Below are 16200 nucleotides of genomic sequence, written 5' to 3'. Positions count from 1 at the left end.
ATAAATCAACCGCAGTGTGTAGAAAAGCAAGGAGTTTGCAGCTTTAAAGCAGTAGTAAAGTCTGATTTGTGATTTTTATCCTACAGGTAAGCCTATAATAAGGCTTACCTGTAGGTAAAATGAATACCTCCTAAAAGAGCACCATTTAGGAGATATTCACACTTGATGCTGCAGAGATTTCACCTGTGCATGCGATCTGAAGGTCCAACATACCTTGCCAGTCTTAGTTTGTAGGGTTCAATATTGTGTTGGCCCACCCTTTGCAGCTATAACAGCTTTAAAGGCTGTCCACAAGGTTTAGGAGTGTGTCTATGGGAATGTTTGACAATTCTTACAGAAACGCATTTGTGACGTCAGGCACTGATGTTGGATGAGAAGGCCTGGCTTGCAGTCTCTGCTCTAATTCATCCCAAAAGTATTCTATCGGGTTGTGGTCAGGCCAGTCAATTTCCTCCACCCCAAACTCGCTCATGTCTTAATAGACCTTGCTTTGTGCACTGGTATGCAGTCATGTTCCATTTACTGGAACTAAGGGCCAAGCCCAACCCCTGAAAAACAACTCCACACTATTATCCCCCCTCCACCAAATAATTTGGACCAGTGCACAAAGCCAGGTCCATAAAGACATGGATGGGTGAGTTTGGGTGGAGAAACTTGACTGGCCTGGGTACTAGGGTCTCAGGAGGGCAGAGTACAGGGGGGGGATTCAGGAGGGCCCATTACTCGGGGTCTTAGGAAGGTATTGGAGGGTCAGGAGGACAGAGCACAGGGGGGTTAGGAGGGTATGGTATTGGGGGGCTAGGAGGGCACAGTACTGCAAGCTCAGGAGGGCAAAGTACAGGGGGTTCAGGAGGGCACGTTGGTATTGGGGGGGTCAGGAGAACATGGCACTAGGGGCTCAGGATGGCAGAATACAGGAGGGCATAGTGCAGGGGGGATCATCAGGGCATGGTGCAGGGAGGTCTGGAGGGCATGGTTCAGGGATGACAGAAGGGTATTTAGTGCAGGGGGATCAGGAGGTCATGATACTAAAGGAAAAAGGACAGCATGGTGCTGGGGGAGGTCAGGAGGGCATAGTGCAGGGAGGTCAGGAGGATATAGTACTGGGGGTATCTGGAGTGCATGGTATTGGGGAGTCAGTAGGGCATGGTATTGGGGCTCAGGGGGTCAGAGTACAGGGGGGTCAGGAGGGCATGGTACAGAGAGGTCTGTAGAGCATGGTGCAGGTAGGTCAGAAGGGTATGGTACCTGTTCATCAGGAGGGCCTGGTGCAGAGAGGTCAAGAAGGTACTAAGGAGTCAGGAGGGCATGGTGCAAGGGGGGATCTGGAGGGCACAGTATTGGGGGGTCAGGAGGGCATGGCATTAGTCAGGAGGCCATGGTATGGGTGGTTAGGAGGGTATAGTATTGGGGGGTCAGGCGGACAAAGCACAGGGAGGTTAGGAGGATATGGTATTGAGGGGCTCAGAAGGGCAGAGATATTATGGGATTTGTTAAGGATGGCTCCCAGGTTGGAGTCCTCTGCTGCACTCAGGTAACAGAATGCAGGAATAAAGCATGGTAAAAAATTGGCAGTCAAAGTCACTGTCAAACAGGCAAAAGGTCAGGACAGTCTAATAACAAGAATCCTTGAGAAACAGGCAGGAGATCAGGGCAGGTGTAAACAAAGATCATTTAAAAACAGGCACAGGTCATATACGGATATGAAAATTTAGACAGGAACCAGCAGGGAGAGTACAAGAGCACCTAAACAAGTGTACTCAAAAAGACCTATGACAGTTTTCCAGATATTAAGAAAGCTGTTGCACAGATTAACAGGAATCAAATATGGGACCTAGGTGCAAAACAGCAGACTGATCCTGCGGACACTGAGCTGCAACTTGAACAGCTACAGACAGTGATACCCCATTTATGTGAGCACCACTCAGTCCAGGAGTATGGCTGACACTGAGGAAAAAGAGCAATGCCCCATGATGCCAATGAAGAAGACTTTTTTCTTTTTTTTTTACCTTGCTTTGATATACTGTAAATGGTGAAAGGTTGTGGTAGCCACATTAAAATTCAAGGAAATGTGTGCTAAACGTAGCAGGCCAAAGGCATCTGAGGTACACAAGGCAGCTGTTTTAGAGTGGGTCTATCAGAGAAATTGACTATGCCCAAAGAGATCCCTAAAGAAGAAGAATGCAAATACATATCTCTCCTACTTACCATTCTAAACACTGCTCCGATCAAGTGTCTGCAGAGAACAGATACTTCCAGACATGTCGATATAATTATTATTATACAGGATTTATATAGCTCCAACAGTTTGCACAGCACTTTACAACATGAGGGCAGACAGTACAGTTACAATACAATATATACAGGATGAATCAGAGGGCCCTGCTCGTTAGAGCTTACAATCTAGAAGGGAGGTTCAAGTAAAACAAAAGATAATAACTGTAGGGGATGAGCTGATGGAGAAAATAGACATACATTTGTTAGGTGTGGGTAGGATTGGCTTCTCTGAAGAGAAGGGTTTTCAGGGAATTGTCCTAAAGCTAATAGAGTAGGAGATAATCAGACAGATTGGGGTAACAAGTTCCATAGGGTTGGAGAGGCTCTGGAAACGTCCTGGAGGTGAGCATGGGAGGAGGTGACAAGGGAGCCAGAGAGCAGGTCTTGAGAGGAAGAGAATGATTAGGTATTTTGAGACTAGGCTAGTAATGTAGCTCGGGCTGAGTTGTGGATGGCTTTGTAAGTAGTTGTCAATATTTTGAATTTTGTAATTTGTTGGGTGAGCGGAAGCCAGTGGAGGGATTGACAGAGAGGTCTAGCAGATACTGAGCGGTTGGTAAGGTGGAAGGATCCAGGGGACAAGGTAAGTAACTATGCCTGGATCCTGCAATGCGATCCAGAGTCTGGCTCAGGGATACCGCTAATGGTACTGAAATTCCACCCCGAGCCAGACTCGGGAATACCACAAGGCAGGTTAAAGGAGAGTTCAGAGTCCAGGACTACACCTAGGACCTTGGCATGCGGGGATGGGGTTATAGTTGATTTTGACAGAGAGATCAAGGGAGAGGGCACATGAGGGAGTAAAAATTATAAGTTTGGTTTCAGATAGATTGAGCTTGAGAAAGTGGTGTGACGTCCAGACTGATATATCTGTTAGTAAATTAGTGATAGACGGGGGTTAGTAAATTAGTGATAATTGACCTGTGAGGTAGAGAAATAGATTTGAGTGTCATCAGCGTAGAGATTGTATATATATATTATACCTGCAATGATATAATTCCCCCCCTCCAGCATTCAGTGGTTCCTATCACCAATCCATTACAAAACATATATTTTGTTTATTAAGTTTAGCATTGAGCATTCTTTTTGTGTCCTTAGCCTTCTTGCTTCAAAGGGTTTTTGTGTCTTACCTCTTAATGCATGTATTGTACTTACTGGTGATTTACTGTGAAAGCTCTTATGATTTTATAACTCATAGCTCAGGTGTTGCAGACTCTGTTACAGCTGAAGTGCTATTGGATGTTTTCAGCCCCAGCAATCTAATGCCACTTCCTAAATAGAGCTTCAATTTCACTTGTGTCTAAGTGACTGCAGCATCTGAGGTCTGAGTGGAAAGATATTGAGCTCTTTGATGAACCACCAACGAATACAATAAATGTACACATACACTCTGCACTGCTCCAAAATAGGATTTAGTTACCTTTTGCAGCTTTGAGCCATTTCTTCAGCTTAAAGAGGAACTGCAGTCTGCTCACATAATTTGTAATAAAATCATCTTTGCCATTCTGAAGCTTCACTCCAACCACTTTGCATATTATTTTATATATACAGTACTGTGATTCTGTACGGTTATTTTCTGGAGCTCTCTTCTCCTCCTCTTCTGTGTCTGCCTCCATATCAAGCTGCTTGCTATGTGGGCAGGTGTGCAGACTCGCAAATCCATTAACACACACAGCCTGGCTCAGCCTCACCACTGCTTCTTCCTCCCTTGATTTGATTGACAGCAGCAGGAGCCGATGGCTCCCACTGCTATTAATGTTCCCTGGGAGACCAGGGAGAAGGAGTAGAGCTGCTGCAGACAAGCATAGCACTGGATTGAGAATGGACTCATGGAAGTATTTAGGGAAGTGAGGGAAGCAAACATATACTGAAACTTTGGTGGTTTCCATGCGGAATATTGAATAATTGTTGGACAATCCACCCGTGCGCAGGAGTTTGTTTTTTCTGTATGAAACTTTGTTTTACCTTTAAATAAATGTAAAGCCTAAGCATTTTTACCTTAAAGTGGTTGTAAAACTCAGTCATGGAATCTGAATAAAGCACATATATCTGTGGTGTTTACTTATCTCTCTTCACGGCTCTAAGGCCTCGTACACACGACTGAGAAACTCGACGGGCAAAACACATCAAGTTCCTCGTCGAGTTCCTTGTTAGGCTTGTTGAGGAACTCGACAAGCTTGCTTTGCGTACACAGTCAAGCCAAAATCTCCTCGTTCTCAAACGCGCTGACATACAACACATACAACTGCAGGGGAAGTTCTATTCCACTGGCTAAACTCTTGGGGCTGCTTTTGCTAATTTCATGTGTTTGCGTGTTAAATAAAAGTTCGGCAAGAGACATTTGCACTTTTCAGTCTGTTACAGCTTTAAAAATGTGTTATCTCTATTACAAATGCTACTTTTACTCCCGTCTCATACTTTAATCTGAGAAAGCGCGGGTTTCTTAGCATACAGACGTCCGAGTTTCTCGTCAAAAACCAGCCCGACCAGAAACTCGACGAGCCAAATCAGACTCCCGTCGAGAAAATAGAGAACTTGCTCTCTTTTTGGCTCGTCGAGGTTCTCAACAGTTTCCTCAACGAAAATGTACACACGACCGGTTTCCTCTGCAAAAAAATATCTCCCAGCAAGGTTCTTGCTTGTTTTTGCCAATAAACTCGGTCGTGTGTACGAGGCCTAAGTGTAATTTCTCTCTGGTGCTTCATTCCTCTGTTATCAGCATTAGTCACTTCTCAAAAGAGAAGTTTTTCTGATACATGGGGGGGCGGGGGGGGGGGTGCTCTGAATGGAGCTTGTCTAGCCTAGCCACATTGTTTGTGTCTATAGATGGAAGCAGCATGGCTCAGGATTGAGCTTGCAGGTGTGCCACCAAAGGAAGCAGCTTCCTATGGTGGTATACTAAGAAGAGAACCTTGGCGAAACCGAGAAGAGGAGAATGGGGAGTGATCTGTGCAATGCCATTGCACAAAGCAGGTAAGTATAACATCTTTGTTCTTTTAAAGAACACAAAAACAACTTTACAAAAACTTTAATGCAAGTAATGCATTACGATACATAAAAGAAATTAAGAACACAAATGCTCATAAAATGAAGTTTGCTTTGAAAACTCTGTATGTACTACCAAATACAATTGAATTTGATTTGTAAAGAGTAAAATATATATAATTTTTTTGGTGTTATGGGTTCTTGAATATTATGATGACTACCTCATTGATTGATGCAATGTGAATTATTATTCCCTTTAAACTTTGTGTACTTTTGGTTTTACATCAGCAGACTATACATTTTCTCCTACATGATTGTCGGTAATAAATTGTGAATCAAGGCATAATATAATTTAAAATAACAGTTTGAGGTTTTGACAAGTTAATACCTTGCTTGTTTCTTTCTTTCTTTATGTTTCAGTGCCTTATCAGCACCTTGTAGTTTTGGAAGAGAACTTTTTTTTCCGTACTTAACTGTCATTATAGAATGTCAGTGCTAATTTGGCAGAAGAAATAGAGGCAGAATGATTCGAACAGTTTGTGGTGCATGCAGAATTGCTGCACTGCACAGCCCTTTATTATAGTTAAATGCTTTTTGATGTACAGTATTTCCATTTGGTTTGTTTCCAGGGGGAGAGTAACAAAACATTTCAAATTAGTTGCAGTCTGGCACTAGGTTTTGTATTACAGGAACAGTGTTGCTGATTTGACCATTTCATTCTAATTGATCTCAGTCTTCTCACCTAGCAATGGTTGATTGATGATAGGGTGCAAGCCCATACATAATACGTATCAAAACATTTTGTTGTGCTTGTCTCCAAATGCTTGTACACAACATACAAAGGTTATTTTGAATCATGGACAGTTCTGCATGCACAACTAAAGCGTACACAAGTATTGTTTAGCATTTGAACAAAAGTTATTTACTAATGTTTTTAACTACCAAAAAAAGGAAATTGGTGAGTGGTAAACATGTCGTTTCTACGGGTAAGAACACTCTTTCTTTTGCACTAATCTTTATAAATGAGTCCCTTATTTTTTTCCCCATAAATTAGTTAAAGCCCATTTTGCTCCATTATCAAAATAACATTATGTCACAGCAGGTTGGTAGATGTGGTATATTAAAAGCTTAACATGACACTAAATGATCATTCTTAAATGGTAATTCCACCTTTAATGAAAAATATATAGAAAATAGAAAGAAATTATATAGCATATATACAATAATTGGAACACAAGCCATGTTGTAAATTAACCGCTTTAGCCCCGGACCATTATTCAGCTAAAGTAATAGGTCGCTTTTTGCGATTCGGCACTGCGTCACTTTAACTGACAATTGCGCGGTCGTGCGCCGTGGCTCCCAAACAAAATTAGCGTCCTTTTTTTCCCACAAATAGAGCTTTCTTTTGGTGGTATTTGATCACCTCTACGTTTTTTATTATTTGCGCTATAAACAAAAAGAGAGCGACAATTTTAAAATAATTCAATATTTTTAAATTTTTGCTATAATAAATATCCCCCAAAAATATATAAAATCAATTTTTTCTTTCCTCAGTTTAGGCCGATGCGTATTCTTCTACCTATTTTTGGTAAAAAAAATCGCATTAAAGCGTTTATTGATCAGTTTGCGCAAAAGTTATAGCGTCTACAAAATAGGGGATAGTTTTATGGCATTTTTAGTAATATTTTTTTTTACTAGTAATGGCGGCGATCAGCGATTTTTATCGTGACTGCAACATTATGGCGGACACATCGGACACTTTTGACACCATTTTGGAACCATTGTCATTTTCACAGTAATTAGTGCTATAAAAATGCACGGATTACTGTGAAAATGACACTGGCAGTGAAGGGGTTAACCACTAAGGGGCACTGAAGAGGTTAAGTGTTCCCTAGGAAGTGAGTCTTACAGTGTGGGGGCGTGGCCTGGTGTGACATGTCACTGATCGTCTGTTCCGCTGACAGGGAATAGACCATCACTGCCACTGCCACTAGGAAGAACGGGGAAAGGTTTGTTTACACTTACCTCTCCCCATTCTTCAGCGCTGTGACCAGATTGCGGGACACCGGCGGCGATCGGGTCCACGGGTCCCGCGGTCACGGAGCTCAGGAAGTGGTTAATGTTATAAAAATGACCCTTCCTTTTCAATCTGCAGCATACTAACTTTCTGTAAATTCAATGCAATATGGAAACCTGGGAGTGTTCTGTACCCAGTTGGCGTGGGGAACGTGTCCAGAAATATAATTTCCTGCTTGTGTAATGGGCTGACTGATTTTCCCAGAAACCATACCTTGTTAACAACCCATTCAGTTTAAAATAAAAATGAAAGCCAAAATACTGTATGTGTGTATAGATAAAAAATATCATTTAGATGTAAATACCAATTTGTTTTTATTTTTCTAAAGTGATAACATAACCTCTGTTCTCAGCTGCATATGAGGCTTAAAAAGGTGATGTGAGAGAAAAGGCAGGACACTGATCTCCCCAGTGATGGCTGTGCAGGTGGATGTGTCAGCACCAGTCTGACTATAGGAGAACAGGTGGGCTGTGCTCCCAGCACAGCCAGAAAACTGACCACACTGGAGAATATGTGCTCTCATTTGAAATGTTGGGGTAGCACACTTTAATCTCTTGGCATCAAGTAGTTTTTGGCATGTATGTAGCAGAGTTTACTGCAGAGTGCATACATGGTAAATGCTTGAATTCATTATACTGGAGCAGGCATCACTAAATGGCGAACCATGGTCTAGATCAGGGGTCTCCATACTGTGGCTCTTTGCTAGCCTTCATCTGGCTCTTTGGGCAGTATTGCTCCCAACGTTATGAGGCACTATTCCTTCCAATGACACCAACAATGGGGCACTATTTCTTACACTAATAGCAATGATGGATGGAGTACCATTCCTCCTTCTGCCCACCAACACTGGGGCCATGTTTATGCTCACTGATGCTCGGCCCTGGGGCATTTTCTACCCCCACTGGTCAGAATCTGGCCCCCCCTGAAGTCTGAAAGACAGTAAACTGGCCCTTTGCTTGAAAAGTATGGAGACCCCTGGTCTAGATCCTGACTGAGTAACAGTACTATCCAGACTGCAGTCTGACTAAATATATGCCTAAATGTCCTCTCCTGGCGGCCAGCTCACCTGCTTGCTACTGCAACTATTATCATCAACGAAAACAGAATGTGTACGGGAGATTGTGATGTGAAGAGTCATAGCACAAACTTAAAACTCAGACCTCTGCTGTAAGAACATTTTACTGATCGGGCCTCTGCAAATTTTTATTCAGTACCCCTGTACTAGAATGAAGTGCTTACTGTGTTCTCCACTCAGATCTCAGGTTCTGCAATGATTTTGCTTCAAGTATAAGTGAAGCAGCATGGCAAAACAAGTAATGTTGAAAATTAAAACTATGCATTCTTCCTGACACAACTGTTTAAGGATTCATTTAAATTGGATATATTAACTGCGGTGTAGCTAGTATCAGCCTTAAGCCCTGTACACACGATCGGCTTGTTTGATGAAAACAGACCGATGGACTGTTTTCATCAGTCAAACCGATCGCGCGTGGGCCCCATTGGTTTGTTTTCCATCGGTGAAAAAAAATAGAACATGTTTTAAAATTTTCCTATGGATAAAAAAACGATAGAAAAAAATGATCGTCTATATGGAAGTCCATCGGTTAAAAATCCACGCATGCTCAGAATCAAGTCGACGCATGCTTGGAAGCTTTAAACTTCATTTTTCTCAGCACGTCGTAGTGTTTTACGTCACAGCGTTTGGACACGGTCGGATTTTTGACCGATGGTGTGTAGGCAAGACTGATGAAAGTCAGTTTCATCGGATATCCGACGAACAAATCCATCGGATTAGATTCCATCAGATATCCGATTGTGTGTACAGGGCTTAAGACATTATTACCAGCAAGAGTTTGACCAGCTCTTGCAGTTTGTTATACTGTATGTTCAATAGTTGCTGTGCTGTTCATGTACAACTCTTGCTAGGCTAATAGTTACTAATTAATAGATATTCTAGAGGCACTAGAAAAATGGTGAACTTTTAAACCAGGACTTGGCACAGCCACATTTGCATATTTATGTAATAAAAAAAAAATAAACCATTTTTTAATAGATTTTTATACAAGTCATACAGTCATCACACGGTGTGCCTGAAATAGTTGATCTGTTGGTCTGATTCTGTAAATGTATCATTATGGATTATGTAAAACCCATAGTTTCTACATTATCTAGAGCAAACATAGGTGGTGATTATGCACATATAAGGTTATCTTGGAATTTCCTTTTAAATCTTGAAAACATATTTATTATTTTACTGCTTTACAAGGTAAGAGTCAACATGTAAACAGTTTTTTCCCCAAAGAATCTCAAGTTCAAAATAGTGCCAAAAAAAAAGAAAGATACAAACCAATTTACGATTTTAGTGATTATTCGTGACATTCATGGCAAGGTTTCTTGGAGTAGAGGTCACAAACTTGAATGCTTTTAAGTCTTCCTTCCACCTTTTTTAATGTTTATCTCTCATGGGACTGAGCTCATCAGTTCAATACTACTGCTGAAACGGTAATGACTTTTCGAGCTCTATAGCTTACCTTATTCCAATTTCTCTGCAAGCCATGGAGGCTTTATAGTGCAAGACAAAATTTACTGTGCCTCTTCTGGAAATGAAGAAATCAATGCATGGCATGTCTTTATGTTCCAATATTCCACACGTTTGTCATTGTTAAACAAATCTGATATTTGACATTACATTTATTTTGTAGTAGCTAACAATATTTTCCATATGTTTTTAGTGTACATGTAAGTATCTTGGGTAACAGCTGGGCCAGATCCCTTTGGGGAGCTATGCTAAATTAATGACAACATCATACAGAGATATTATAATTAAATGCCACCAAAAACATATTTAGCTGGAGCATATATATATAGTTTTATTTAAACTGAATGCTAACAAATGAAGGAAAATGTTTAGGTATGTCTAGAAAACCTGATATATTATACGCTATTTGTCATTAAACTTGCAATGTACGTAAATGCAGCCTACTGCACAGTATATGTTTAGAATTCTCTGCAGCCTACTGTGCAGTATATGTTTAGAATTCTGGGTAAAGAAAAATTACTGTGGACTTCCTAAAGTGCCTTAAAATAGCATAAGCAGACTTCAATTTAACTTTCGTCCAAGACAGTGCCATTCTCAGTTCCAGAACATTAAAAGTTATCTAATAAGCTTCTGAAATGTCACAAATATCTGTAAATGCTTTCATTGTTCTCACAGACTCAGCACCTTGCAGTCAGGCTGCCCATGATTTTCAAACTTAAGCCTCGTACACACGATCGGATATCCGTCAGACCAAACCGTGGATTCTGGTTCAAAGGGCGTTGGCCGCAAACTAGTTCTCCATATACACGGCCCAACATTTTCAGCCAACATTCACAAAACTATGTGGTTTTTCTGCCTTTTTAGCGCCACCCTTTGGGCAACTTATGCTAATGTTGTCTGATGGTTAGCATTGGTTCGGAGCATGCATGTTTGTACTTCGGATTTTAGTCTGCTGGACACGATCGAATAATCCGACGTAACAGATTTATTGTCAGACAGTTGGTGAGCATGAACAGCCAACATTTGTTGTCGTTTATTCTGCCAACAATTGTCTGATGGAGCATGCACACGTCAGATTATCCGACACAACACGTCCATCAGACAATTATTGTAAAATCCAATTGTGTGTATGAGGCTTTATAGTGGACATTAGCAATTGCATCACGTGCCCTATTAATATTTTCTTTCAGTTTGCATCATATGGAACCCATTACTTCAATGGCTGCTTCCTCTGACTGGTGTTTATGATGATCAAACAACATTTAGAAAATAATATACATACAACATACAAACTTATTATAGTGCTTTTGTAACAACAGCAATGTAAAACATTTCTATGTGTTAATGGTTTATTCCTTAGTAGCCTATTTGACAGTTGTTTCTAATTCCTTAGGGCAATTTTGATTTATTAATGAACCAATCAAACTAGGGTGGGAAAAAGCTCACCACAAAAAAGTTTTGCATGCAAAGTACAGAAATGATCCAATTCAGTCCTAATTAGCATTGTGCATATTTTATATTTTTTCAAATAGTACTAGTATATTTTATGGTTGCTACTGTATGTACTGACATAAACAAAGTTATGTCTTTGAGGATTCAAGATGTTCTGTTTATTGTTGTTCAACTGGTTTACATCTAGTTAGCCATTACATTTTAGGAATCTGTTAGTGTGCTTATGTTGGCTTATCTATGGACCAGCCTGTAATATACACAATCAGCTGCAATCTCATTAAGAGGACAACTGCAATATGAGTTACTGCTATGGCAGCAACCTGGAGATTGCTGAAATTAGCAGTAGAATAAATACAATTATTTATTATCTCACTCCCGCTGGCAGTCCCGATTTCAGCCGCGATTATAGAGACATCTGTGCAGGTTTCTGCACAGATGTCAATGTAAATCGTGTGCCGAAATCGCAAAAAGTAGAACAGAAACTACTTTTTGAAATTTTTTGAAATCGGTGCAGTGCCGCAGACATGCTGCATTTGACATGCCAAATCGCATGTCAAAACGCACCAGTGTGAACCAACCCTAAGTGTCTTTTACACATATATACACACGCTAGACTATGGGGGTTCATTACTAAAGGCAAATCCACTTTGCACTACACTACTTTGCAAAGTGCACTTGAAATTGCACTGAAAGTGCACTTGGAAGTGCAGTCACTGTAGATCCGAGTGGGACATGCAAGGAAAATAAAAAACAGCATTTTAACTTGCACATGATTGGATAATAAAATCAGCAGAGCTTCCCCTTATTTCCGATCTACCCCTCAGATTTACAGCGACTGCACATCCAAGTGCACTTTGCACTTGTAGTTTGCACCTGTAGTGCAAAGTGGATTTGCCTTTCGTAAATAACCCTCTATGTCTGTAGAAAACCACATAAGAAATAATATAATGACACCACTAACTCAAATTAGTGTAACTCTGTGCTCAATTATAGTGCAGAATGTGAACTATTAATTACCGTATTTATCGGTGTATACCACGCACTTTTTTGCCCTTAAAATCAGGGCAAAATCGTGGGTGCGCGATATAGGCCTATACTCGCTTCCCGCTCTGTGCTTGAACGCGGCCGCTGACATATACCGAGCGCAGTGCACTCGGGTACACTCGGCCATGCTTGGCTCCCCTTGCGGTTATGCGAGAGAGGCCAAGAGGAGCCGAGCGTGCCCGAGTGTGCTGCGCTCGGTATATGTCAGTGGCGGCGGCGGTGTTTAAACACAGCGTGGGAAGCAGTGATCGGCTCAGAGACCAGCGCAGGAGAAGCGGGGAGGACACCACGAAGGCACAGATGGACGTCGGACCGGACAAGGACGCCGGGCAAGACACCAAAACGGTAAGTAATACAATTTTTTTTTCAGGAATTTCAAGTCCACATTAGGGGTGCGACAAATAAAAATGGTATGTTTTAATGCTCAAATAACAGCATCTGTCATAAAATACATCCAATATAATTGTGCTCAAAATATTCACAAACGTGTTCCCATGCACTACAAAAGTGCTATGTGCAAAGTGCTATTTTGCTTGATTCACAAACTGACATGCATAATATATACAGTCCTTTCACAGTTCAAAAAAATCCAAAGCAACTGGTGATAGCAAAACGTGTCCTTGTGTCCACTCTGGTGCTCCCCCTTCTGTATATGCGCTCACCTTAGAGCGTGTGACCCTGCAATTAAGCCTGGTCAGAATACGCATATGAACCTCCTCTGGGTTCAGTGATTATGTTTGCATCCTGGGCTGGTAACGTGTTCCCAATGTGTATGATGAAAAAAACTTGATAGTGTGATGTCGTTTAAAAATGTATTTTGTAAATAAAACTTAGCCCCTACTGTGGAGTACTCACATGTTGTGGGTGCAACAGTGCACCACTCTTTACACGCTCAGGGATACTGCTGAAATAATGTGTCCTTTCCTTTAGCTGAGAATGCTCCACTGCCTCCTGCATCGGTCCTCTACCCTACGCGTTTCGATACCAGGATTAACTCGTATCTTCCTCGGGAAGATACGAGTTAACCCCGGTATCGACATGCATAGGGGAGGGGACAGGACGGTGCATGAGGCAGTGGAGCCAGCCAATGGATTATGCTGGAGAGCGGAAGCTCTGGTTTGAAGAAGGACCTTTTACCTCCCTCAATGAGGATCTACCTTCAGATGCTGTGTGGCAGACAGATCCTGGGACATTGTGATTAAGACCTGATTTGGGACTGTAAGACCTGATTTGGGACTGTGTGCCTGCTTTTGTAAGGATTTATACTGAGAAGCTTGTCCTCCCATTGATTAATATTATTGTTTTGGAATATCCTGTGACTCTTAACCCCTCTCCTGTTCAAGTTCTTCAGCAATAAATAGGAATAAGACATCCCCTAGACTGAGGCATTATTGTTCGTGGTGCATGAGACTATGCTTGTGATTGGTGGCTAGTGGGCATGGGCATATTCTCAGTGGTCTTCAGGGGTGAGTGCTACATATGTATGGAGAGAAGCCTATGATGCCACAGTAACAATCACTTTATTAACATATTGTATATTGTATGAATGGGAAGCTGATTAAATCATTTTTCATAGGTTACAGTAGGACAAAGATTACTTTTTGTGGCTTCCTATAAATTATGCCAGTACAACAACCAACATATATTTGACAGGTGGCTCTTTGCCAACCTGGGGCTGGAAGCATACTGCAAAAAAAATAAAACCCAGAATTCTTTGTGGAAACACCAATATTGGATAAAAAGTTGGTGTTGTGCCTTACTATTGGTCAAGGTTGTCCCATCATTTTAAGAAAAAAAAGAGCGGAGGGCTCACCGACCTAGTGTGATACTGATAAATAGATTTATTCAAATATTAAAATCAATAGTTATACTCAAAAATTGGAGTTAAAAAACAGGATTTTAAAATTATTGCAGCAGATGTCCAGCAACATTAGTGGAACACGGTAATCGTTTGAACCAACAGTCAATGTTACAGCTGACGCGTTTCAGGGGCGTACCCCTTTCTTCAGAGCCTGTTTTTAACTCCAATTTGTGAGTATAACTATTGATTTTAATATTTGAATAAATCTATTTTATCAGTATCACACTAGGTCGGTGCGCCCTCCGCTCTTTTTTCTCTTTTATAGTTTTATGAATTCCCACGATTCTGAGGAGGGCTGCAAGACTATAGAAGATAACTTTTAATTGAACTGCACCACCCCATAGCACTTCCTGAAAATACCAGAGCGCAGGAGACTTGTTTCTGTTTATCTGCTATTTCTGTCCCATCATTTTGACAGGCTTGAGTCTGTATGTGAATATTACAAGTACAATATATTTCTACTCCTAAGACATTCTAAAAGGTAACTGAAACAGACTGCATGCACATGCTGTATTTAATATTGTTTGGGCAGCTTACTTTGCAAAAAGTCAATTGAGGTACATCTAACTGAGACATTGTTCCACATTAAAAATACAGAGACCTGTTAAATTGAAAACATGTTCATTGCATTTAAATGTCATGAGATAAAGTATTAAGTGAGGTGGCACAACGGATCTGCAGAGCTCAGCAGAAATAACCTGCCTTGAGGCCAGTATTTCTCCAATTTAAACCTGGGGCTAAGCTGTCTGATAAATCATCCCTCTGACTCATTCAGCTTCTGCTACTGAGTTCTGTTATCAACTGGCTTCTTTCAGCCAAATTGTTATTTATTAAAATGGGTAATCTTTTAATTGCTTCTATGGTTATACTACTTGTTGGCACAAAAGAGGAACATAAAATATCAATATGCAATATTTCATTCTCTTGAAACAACTCATAAAGAAAGAAATATGGGAGTACTTGTTTAGGTATATGATGAAATTATTAAACAATTATTGTATACTTTTTTTTACAGAAGCCAAGTGGATATAACTGTAGACTATCAAAGTCGTTTCTTGCACTCTGCTGAAGCCACTCTGTTATTAGTAACAAGACCAGCCAATGGAGCAGGTGGGACCACGGTGGCTTTCTCTCTCCAGTCAAGGCTGACTGATTTAGTGCCCACTGTAAGTATTAATACGAATGCTCTCCATAGCAAGTATTGTCTAAATGGAGTTACAGTCTTTTTTCTTTTTTCCTTTAATATTTGTATTGATTTTGTTTAATCGCAAAGCTAACAATAGCACAAAAGTACATTAATCATCAGTTTCAAATATACAAAAAGAATGGGAAAAAAAGATAAGGCAACTCCCAGTCTAAAATAACAGAATACAGTAGACAGTTAATCTGGGATGATGAGCCATGATCTACCTCAAAACATCATTTTTTTTTATTGGGATGTAATGTGGACCAGCATCAAAACATATGAATGACAGGCTGTTTATGAAAATGCATGTCCTGCTGCAAAGATGTATTATGTTCTTTAACCACTTCAAAACCAGGCACTTAAACCCCCTTCCTGCCCAAGCCAATTTTCAGCGCTGTCACTGTTTAAATGACAATTGCGCAGTCATGCTACACTTTAACCAAATATAATTTTTATCATTTTGTTCCCACAAATAGATCTTTCTTTTGGTGGTATTTGATCACCTCTGCGATTTTAATTTTTTGCTAAACAAATAAAAAAAAGACTGAAAATTTTAAAAATAAATACAAGTTTTTCTTTTGTTTCTGTTATAAAATGTTGTAAATAAGTATGTTTTATCCTTCACTGATGGGCACTGATAAGACAGCACCGATGAGGTGGCACCAATGAGGTGGCACTGACGGGCACTGAAGATGGGCACTGGTAGGCGGCACTGATGGGCACTGGTAGGCGGCACTGATGGATGTCACATAGTTGAGTTTTGGGAAATTAAAGAATAA

General features: G+C 40.7%; 1 protein-coding gene across 1 annotated transcript in view; it reads left to right on the top strand.

The window, feature by feature from the left end:
* CFAP47 (cilia and flagella associated protein 47) overlaps nucleotides 1–16200 on the top strand; it is a 610902-nt gene that overhangs the window by 249811 nt on the left and 344891 nt on the right. Inside the window, exon 38 of the mRNA XM_040336504.1 lies at nucleotides 15251–15401. Coding sequence (XP_040192438.1) covers nucleotides 15251–15401 — 151 coding nt within the window. The remainder of the gene's footprint in view (nucleotides 1–15250; nucleotides 15402–16200) is intronic.

This window comes from Rana temporaria, chromosome 2, assembly GCF_905171775.1.
Source record: "Rana temporaria chromosome 2, aRanTem1.1, whole genome shotgun sequence".
NCBI classification, from domain to species: Eukaryota; Metazoa; Chordata; class Amphibia; order Anura; family Ranidae; genus Rana; species Rana temporaria.
The sequence above is the reverse complement of the archived record's forward strand: the minus strand, read 5'-3'. Positions and strand labels throughout refer to the sequence as shown.